This window comes from Mercurialis annua, linkage group LG2, assembly GCF_937616625.2.
Source record: "Mercurialis annua linkage group LG2, ddMerAnnu1.2, whole genome shotgun sequence".
NCBI lineage: Eukaryota > Viridiplantae > Streptophyta > Magnoliopsida > Malpighiales > Euphorbiaceae > Mercurialis > Mercurialis annua.
Window position 1 is genome coordinate 5,897,402 of NC_065571.1, and position 10,258 is coordinate 5,907,659.

General features: G+C 36.7%; 1 protein-coding gene across 1 annotated transcript; it reads right to left on the bottom strand.

Annotated features, from left to right (window-relative positions):
* Positions 1 to 604: 604 nt before the first annotated feature.
* On the bottom strand, positions 605 to 2,086 carry LOC126668095 (S-adenosylmethionine decarboxylase proenzyme 4; the record flags this gene model as incomplete). The annotated part of the gene is made up of 1 exon (XM_050361312.2): positions 605 to 2,086. A coding segment is annotated over one exon (1,092 nt), but the record flags the coding sequence as incomplete, so codon positions are not given.
* Between the last annotated feature and the right edge of the window lie 8,172 nt (positions 2,087 to 10,258).

Here is a 10,258-nt window from a genome sequence, read left to right on the forward strand (position 1 = left end):
AGCTGTTCTATCATTGCATCTTATTTAAATGGTGACTTCCACGCCAGATGCATAATCATACATCTTTAAATATAAACCAAAATTAATCAACTAATTTACTATATACTTTTCTTCATGAAGAGATAAAATCCCCCAATAATTCCCATGCACACCTAAATACACTAACCGTCCATCTTTACATTCTTATTGGGAATTTATAATAGAACCGTCAATACAATTCTATTATACTTTCTAAAAGTTCATAATTTTATTCATAAATTAATTTTTTTTTATTAATGTTTTAACTTTCAGTGAATTTATACTGATGTGACAATCAAACTATACTCTTACTGCTTCTAGCTGTACCGTAATTCAAAATGATGTTAAAATAAATAAATAAAACACGAATCGCATAGTGCCAACTTTTTAAAGACCGTGATAATATTGCAATTAAATGTAAAAATTTGATTTTATTTGTCAACACTCTTTTTATTTTTGTTTATTATTCATGATGCTTATTTTGCATTGAGCCCTAATATGCACATTAAGATGATAAAAACTGATTTTGTTTAATCTCTTTTGATGATCCAACTTAAGAACATAAGTAAAATTAAGGAGTGAAAGGTGAGAAAAATCAATAAGAAAATTATAGAAAGAACCCAAAGAAAAGAAAATTCATATAAATCTGAAAAATCAAATTAAGAGCACTTTTTTTTTATCTCCCCACTACACAAAATACCTCAAAGATCTTAGGCGTGACAAACCCTAAGTGGGGTGCATTATCATTATACTTCCCATTTTCATTCATTTTTTTAATGCTTCCAACAATATTATGTTTTTTCTTTTCTAATCTTTCTACACAAGTCAACCCCACATTCATCACCCCTCCCTCGCCAATCACCATTTCCCACGTCATCACTTAGATATCACCCGCCCTAGATTTTTCTCTAATGAACTCTAAAACCCTAACTCTCTCTTTCACCTCCAATGTATCTACCATTTCCGCCTTCACCATTTACTTCCGGCGGAGTGTGAACGTTTGAAACACAACGCTTCCTGCCGCCGGAAACTCATCCACCGTGCAACTCCGGCATTTCATTCCAAGCGGCTCGAGTGCATGCGCAACACGTGCCCATACTTCATGGCTATTGCATGTAGTAGCAACAGAAACATTCGCCGGCCGGAAAACTTGAACTGCTTTTCTTAAAACCTCCGCCACGTCATTGTCATTAACGTCGAATACGGAGCCGACACATTCGAAGCTCGCATAGCTATAACCGTCCTCCGGAGTAACATGAATGGTGGAGTAACGATCGTTATCAACACCATTCATCGAATATCCACAAGGATCAAACGCAAAATCACAAATTAAAGCCGCCGCATTGATATCACAAATTCCGGTAAGCTTCGTCATTTCTTTACCGGCGACATCTCCGATTTTCCCATCACCCGGTGGCTGAAAGAAATTTCTAGCTAAAACACGGTCAAGCTCAGTCATGCAAACCTCAACAGTATAAAGATCATCATTTTGAGAAATGAAATGATTCTGATCGCTGCCAGTAAAAACATGCCACGAATGAGAACTCATTTTAGAAGGCATAACAGAGGCTTTTCTATAACAAAGAGTGGCCGGTAAATTTTCTTCGAGATAAATAACTTCTTCTTTAAAACTGGTATGAGGGGACGGCTGTGATTTAGGGAAGATAAAGTTACCTCTGGTGTACCTACAAGAACCCAACGAAAGGCCAAGATTACAAGCATAGTGTAACAATGGACGGATAGATTTAAGAAGCTGAGTGGTCCCACATGTTTTGATGATAATTTTAGTAGGGTAAACAAAAAGACTGGATTCTGATAATACGTAAGCATCAAAATACTGGTTACCAACAGCTGATACAACAGTACATTGTACCGCGTTTAATACATTAACCAACGACTCAAATTCAAGAACCCTAAGACCCATAATCACCGGGTCGTCACCAAAGAAATGGAGCTCCAATCTTTTTTCAAAACCCTCGAAACCAGCCATTAATATTGTTGAAAGTAAAATGTAAAAAAACAGAAGAAATAGAGAGATGGAGATTATTGGAGGAGTGAGAGAGTAGAGTTATTTATAGGTGATGTAGAGAGAGAGGGGATTAGGGCATAAGATAGAGAGAGAAGGGGGCATGCGGGTGAGGCAACCAAGAATCATGATTGTAGGCATAATGAAGTGAATAAGATGATGATAATTATATGGTTTTTTTCAAGAAATCTCCAAAAATATATATAAAATTTTTATTTTTTGAGGAAAATCTTTGTTGCAGACAAGAACAGGGGATGGATTTTATGGCCACGCGCATGCATTTTTGGATTTGTTTTTTCCTGAATTTGTAATGTTCTTTCTTCACTAATTGTCACTATAGACTGAGTGATATCTGCCAAAAAAATTCTGTATTGATAGTCAGTATCCAGCCACTATATTCTTCCATTGCACTCACTAATAGTACAAAAACACAAATTATTTTAAAAAGCTCATTTGGCGCAACACTCATAAAATATTGTTTATAAATTTAATTAGTGGATATTGTTATAGAATGTAGGAAAAGATATTTATCTATCACCGACTGTAATATTTGATGAATATATTATAATTTTGAATCTTTATCATTTTAGTCCGTTGATTTTTTTATTATTGTTAAATATTCTCACACTTAGTTTGTAGCTGATTTGTCGCGATATTACACATGAATGTATAATATAATGTAATGTCATGTGATGTCAATTGATAAATAAATTAAACTAATAGATAAAACTGATAAAAAAAATTAAACTATAGTATATTTAGCAAACGAGCTATAATTGTGAGTCGATAATTTTATTTCGCTTAGATAATATTATTGCTAAAGTCTCGTCCAAGAAATTGATGATATTTTAAATGAATTGATTATATAATATGATATTAGTATCTCTTGATCTAATGGTTTAGAGTTCGATTTCTTGACGATCAAATTTGATTAATTAAATCCATAAGATAAAGTATTATTTATTAATTATTTATTTGACCTATAAATGAAATTGAGTATATAATACTACAAATGGATTAAGGATTACAAGAAAAGTTTACTATTTTTGTTTGAATCGATTCTCATTTTCTTAATACATATTTCATTAGAGAGGGACCAAATGGTTGAGATCTTTATGTTCATCTTTGTTTGTTGGAAAACAATTAAAATGCATGGTATACTTGACAAGATTGGACATTAATTCAAAAATTAAGCATGATTAATTAAGAAAACCCCCAGCAAATAGGAAAATAAGAAATGGGGCCTGGTCAAAATTCAAATTTCACAATTAGAAATTACTGTGCCTAAGTCATTCTCAATGCTGGACATTGTTTTTGTGGAACAGAAACATAATCATAGGCTACATCAACTATGTGTTTTTATATATGCTTGACAACAATTATTAGGATTGCAACGAAAAATAAAGTAACTAATCAAATGATACAACTTAATTTTGCCGTTTATAGCCCATCTCAAGTAGTACATCGTATATATATAGCTAGAAAGCAGACCAAAAATGAGAACAATATAAAACATAGCATTATTATTCTTAATAAACACAAAGTTTCAATTATTTTAAAAGTCTGGAATTTGTGATAATGTTTTATTGTTAATTTATAGAGACCACCTTGTCGTTTTCAAAGAAGGCAAAGTTTTAAGCTAGACGTGCCCAAAATCATCAATATATTAGGGTAAAATATAATAATTATGCACAACGCAGACTCTACAAGTTTTACAAATTATAAAAAAAGATAAAAAAAAAAAAATCAGGCGTGGCTTTAGATAATGAGAAGATCCTTGAATTATGGAGACCCTCCGTACGTGAATTGAAAAGCAATGACTCGCATCATGTTTATTCTCCATGCAATATATCATGTAAGCGCATTTTCATACTTTCTAAATGCATTTATAGATAAATGTAAATTAATTTGTTAAACCTTATCTAAAGAGGATTATAGTAAAGTTAAATCTCATATTCCTTGAATCAAATAGAAAAGAATTGTATTCAATTGGTAATTCTTCTTTAAGAACATAAAAAAAAGTAGTGATAAATCGAATCTGGGTCGGGTCTGCTCCTCTGGTCCCTGAGTAATCACAAAGAACTTCGTCAGAAGGATAATGGAAGATGATTCCGTCAAAACACTCTGACGGTCAAGTCAATATGAGTAATAGAAAGAAAAGAGAAGTGAAAGAGTGCAAGAGTTGAGAGAAAAAGAATATTAACCTTTACTTATTTTGTGTTTGGGTCTTTTAAAGTTGAAAGTTTGTTGTAGTCTTTGGTTGGTAGGAGACCATGCTAACCGATTCTGAATATGTTCCTTTTGTCTGTCTTCTGTAGGGTTTGTCGGCGTCTAGTCTGTGTACTATTGTACTTTCTTGCCAGGTTGTGTCTTTTTGGTATATTTAGGTCTTGCTTTCGGTGAGATTTTGCTCGGTTCTTTTAGCTGGACTTGATCTAGTCACTTGAGTTATATGCCTTGTTCAGATACTTTGTGATATGCTTTGCTCGGTCTTCGTGTGGTATGGTTATCTAATTTATCTTTTGATATGATAATCTCGGTTATCTTGCGATATGGGCATCTCGGTTATCTCACAATATGGTTGTTTCAGTTATCTTATGATATGGTAATCTCGATTATCTTGCGATATGGTCATCTCGGTTATATTGTGGTATGGTCTGTTTGGTTCAGGCTTGAGTCTTGATGGGCCTTTGGCCTCTTTTTTATGTTGGTGTTCGGTTTGAGCATAATCTATTTCTTTGTGGTCGGTTTCTTTATTTTTAACTTGAGACCTTTTGGTTGCTTCGTTTATGTGTTGTGGACGCTTTGTGACACATGTCCTGCTTTTTCTGCCAAAAGTTGACATATGTCTTCCACTGGCACATTAATTGATGCGTCGTTTAGGTTGCCCCTCCTCGGCCCTTATATAATTTTTGAGATTTTATATTTATCATTCTTTCTTCTCTCTCTCTTCTTTTAGCCTCTGTTTTTCTTTGCTCATTTCGTGAGATCTTTCGAGTTTATAGGTTGAAGATCATCAATTTTCTTTGCCTTTTTGACCTGTTTTGCTCGGTCTTCATATGGTATGATTATCTCGGTTATCTTTTGATATAGTAATCTCGATTATCTTGCAATATGGTCATTTCAGTTATCTTTTGATATTGTTTCAGTTATCTTTTGATATGGTAATCTCGGTTATCTTGCGATATGTTCATCTTGGTTATCTTGTGATATGGTTGTTTTGGTTATCTTGTGGTGTAGTTATATCGGTTATATTGATGTATGGTCTTCTTGGTTTTGGCTTGGGCATTGATGGGCCTTTGGCCTCTTTTTGAGATTGTTCCATCTATCTTATTATCAAGTAGGGTTTGATTTTTGTCAGGAGAGAACTGATTTTTATTGTGCAGTCTATTCATATAAGAATTTTTCTATTTGTAACTTTAAAACGCATGTGAGTTAGTAAGGCGCTATCCTGACTTAAGTGAGGTTGCGGGTTCAAACCGTACTCATGTATACAATTGTTTAAAATTTAGAATTACAGTCTGCCTCCTGCAAGGAACCTACACTATTCGGGTTATGATTAGTCTGCATATGGAAGAGTTAAATATGACGTCTCATAATTGAGATTCATTCAGAAAACCTCATAAAACATGTACCAAAAAAAAAGAATTTGTCTGCTTCTTTTAATAACGTAGAAAATAAGTGGAAAAGAAACCTTTTCGACCATTCCTAAACATATTTTTAATTGACTTGCACCCTGATGATACTGCTGTACCAAAGAAATATCAATGGCCGCTTCTAGGTAGAATACTCACAAAAAAGACGTTTGAAGCTCCAGAGGTCAATGCATGGGTCATCAGAGAATGGAAACCAACGGCAGAAGTGCTAGTTGAAAGAGCTGCTTTTGGTCTATTCAGTTTTGCCTTTGAATCTAAAGCAGATTATGATAAGGTGTTAGCTTCGCGCCCATGGAATATACAACATCAACACATCGTTGTCAAAGAATGGCCAGCTCACAAAAATATACATCACATCCAGTTTAAGACAACGATCTTCTGGGTCCAAATACATGGTCTCCCCAGAAACCAGGTCACACTTGCTAATGGTACAAAACTTGGAAGCCTCTTTCACAGATTCCTCGAGATTGACTTCGATGATATGAACCCTATTTGGAGGCAACAGTTCCTGAGAATTAAGGTAGAAGTGCTGGCAAACAGACCATTCAACAAAGGAACCTTCACCAACCGTCACACACCAGAGGAACTATGGCTAGATTTCAAGTATGAAGGCTTCCCAGATACCTGTTTTTACTGTGGGCGTATGGGACACATGATTCGTGCATGCAGATACAGGTTGGATAATGAGGCTCAAAATCTTTTCCTTCTTCCAGGACAATCTCTACCCTATGGTCCATATTTGGGAGCAGCCCCTTTGGTCCACAGTTCGATGGTTCTTAACAAGGAGAACTATGAATCCCATTTCCTCAGGGACACTCGAAGACCCCAGCACTGTCGTTCCATTACTCAACAAGGGTCCTCAGCAGCACCCTCACCTACATCTGAACCAGAGATTCTTCATCAGTCTCGCATGCAACAACCATCACCACCATCGATCATCCCAGATACCGAGGCAGTGGAACCCAGTCCACTAACACAGCCGCCAAACATACCACACCCAGAAACTTTGTCAGTGGATAATCCTACACGTGGTGCTGATAAAGGTAAATCTCCAATCTTACAAAATCCAACTTTTACATTTAATGCACCACCTGTTCATATTCCACAGCAGCCTACCAAACATACCACTAAACTTCTTACCAAAGCCCTTCTGGATTTCTCTCAAGGCATTATCATAAACCCCACTTACACAACTGTGCCAGCTAATCATCCGCTTTTGCAAGCCCAAATTTCCGGCCCACAGGAACCCAAAAAACACCCAAAGCCTATTTATCTTCCACATCACCTGCTGCAGCTTTTAAGCCCTCATTTAAAAGCCAAACTCATTTCGGGAGGCCCAAATATTCTGCTGTCTGAAATTGAGCAAGTGGAGGTCTGTCTTGATCTGTTACACCGAAATAATCCACATCACCCTAGAGGTGCCAGTAACTGTAGTGCAGCTTATCAAGAGGAGATACTTACTTTGTTTCAAGAAGCATGTATAGATGATTACACGAAGCATCCAAGCTTGGGGAGGGCTCTTAAACAAAAATACCATGCTGAGGTCACAACTTCTATCATGCAAGAACAAAGCACGTGGACCAGGTTTGTTCGCCAAGAATCTGCAGTTCTTAATTACGCAAATGACAATCAACTGGACAGTTTTGAAGGAAAACGAAAATTCCAATGGATCTCAAGCTTTGAGACAGAGGCAACAAAACATCTGAAGACTACTCATTACCAAGACAACATCATACCTACTTTGCCTGACTTTTTTGCCACTGCCACTCACCTTCCAATCATAGAGGAAGAGCTTGAAGAACCTTTTGATCCAGACTCTTTTTTAAGGGATGAGGAGACCACCCCAGAAGGGTCTCCTGCTCAGCCATGAAGCTGCTGTTCTGGAATTGTCAGGGGTTGGGGAATCCCCTGACAATCCAACATTTACACATCATGTGTAAAGAACAATGCCCTGACCTGGTCATACTGGTAGAAACAAAAAACCAGGTTTCAAAAATCCTCCGAATGACAAAACCGTTAAAATTCAAATATCATTTTGCTATTGATCCTCAAGGGTTGGCAGGAGGCACGCTAATACTGTGGAACATGGAGTTACAGGTGCACATCCAGCAATATGATACGTTTTTTGTAGCTATGTCTATGATAGACCAGTATGACTTTTGTTTTGACATAGTTAGCTGCCACCTTAGTACTAAGCAATCTGTTAGGGATAGTCAGTTTCAAACTCTAACTAGCTTCAAATCTAGTCTTAGTAAGGCTTTTGTTTTTGTGGGAGACTTCAATGATGTACTCAAAGATAGTGAAAAATTAGGAGGTCTCCCTTTTGATCCTATGCAACATGTAATATTCCAGGATTTCATATTTAATATGAATATGCATAGTTTAGATTACATAGGAAGTGACTTCACATGGAGCAACCGTAGAGCTTATCCAGACCTAATCCAAGAAAGACTAGACAGGGTCCTAGCAAATACGGAATGGATCCAACACTTTCATCATGCACAGGTCCTCCATTTAGATGTTATTGGTTCAGACCATTGTGCATTGCTTCTTAATTCAGATTCTTCAATCAGCAAACCTAAAAGCTCATTCCATTTTGACAAAGAATGGATCCATAATTCACAAATAAAGAACATAATAGAGCATCAGTGGAAGGCAAGCATCCCAGGTTCATTCATGTTTCAGATTCACCAAAAACTTAAAGCATGCCGCACGGAAATTATCAAATGGAAGATACAACACAGCAGTAATGCAAAGGAGAAAATTCATAATCTCAATATACAACTTCGAAATGCAAAATCTCAAGCACCCGTCCACATTCACTGGCAGTACATCAAACATTTGGAACAAGAACTTTATATAGCCAGAAAGCAAGAGGAGGCATTTTGGAAACAAAAATCAAGACAATGCTGGTTACAAAAAGGAGATAAAAACACCAAGTACTTTCATGCAACCACCGTGCATCGTCGACGTATAAACACAATAACTGGTCTTAATGATTCACAAGGGAACTGGCAGACGAACCCAACCGCAATACAACAGCTTATCCTGGAACATTTCAAAGAGCAATTCACAACTTCTATCGTCTCGAACACAAGAGAGGTAATTGATCCATTTACAATTACAGTCTCTTTCGATATGAATTTAGCTCTTTGTAAACCAGTAACTTCCCAAGAGGTAGAAATGGCTACATTTTCGATAAATCCTTCCAAAGCCCCAGGAAGTGATGGATTCACTTCTTTGTTTTTTCATCACTACTGGTACCTCATTAAACATGATATAACAAGAGCCATTACACATTTTTTCCAACATGGGCATATGCTTAAAAGCTTGAATCATACCATGATTGCCCTGATTCCCAAACTTAAAAAACCAACTACAGTTTCAGACTTTCGACCCATTAGCCTCTGCACGGTTTTCTATAAAATTATCTCCAAGATCCTCACATCCAGACTTCAACATATCATTCCAATGCTGGTTTCACAAAACCAAAATGCTTTCACTAAAGGTCGCTCCATATCTGATAACATTCTTCTGGCACATGAAATTCTTCATTACCTTAAGACTAAAACCACTGGCAACACTCACTTCATGGCCCTCAAGCTTGACATTAGCAAAGCCTATGATAGGCTGGAATGGAACTACATCAGATCCATATTACATGCGTGGGGATTCCACTCTTTATTCATTAATTGGGTGATGGAATGCATCCAATCGGTCACATATTCTATCCGTATCAATGGTACAAGCCACGGGTATTTCCAACCAACGAGAGGTATTCGACAAGGAGACCCACTTTCTCCCCTGCTGTATGTCCTCTGTTCAGAAGGCTTAACACAGATTATAAATTCAGCAATTACAGCAAAGTCTCTGCAAGGTATTAAACTAAACTGTCGATGCCCAGAAATCACCCATCTTTTGTTTGCAGATGACACAATCATATTTTCAAAAGTCACTCTACCAGACATCAGAACCATACATCAGCTTCTCAACAGATATGGGCAACGAAGTGGACAATTCATCAATTACAAAAAATCAGCGGTCTTCTTTAGTGCTAATATTGACATAAATCAACGAGCCCTATTTACAGCAATGCTTGGCATACCCCAGCATTCAGTCCAGGAAAAATATTTGGGACTCCCATTCCAGATACTAAGATCCAAAAAACAAACATTTGCCAATATCATATCTGTCATATCAAGCAAGTTAGATGGCTGGAAGGAAAAATTTCTCTCATCAGCAGGCAAAGAAATTTTGATTAAGGCAGTGGCTACGGCTATTCCAATATATGCAATGATGTGCTTCATGCTACCCAAATCGCTCTGTCATAGAATCCATCAACTTGTGAGACAATTCTGGTGGGGCCAAAAATCAAATGAAAATAAAATTTGCTGGATTGCGTGGAACAAAATGAGGCATCGCAAGTGGGAAGGAGGCTTAGGATTTAAAGACATAGAAAGCTTCAATCAAGCCCTTCTTGCTAAACAGTTTTGGAGAATTACGCAAAACCCTCAGAGTATGCTCTATAAAGTATTCCAGAGCCGATATTTTCCAAATA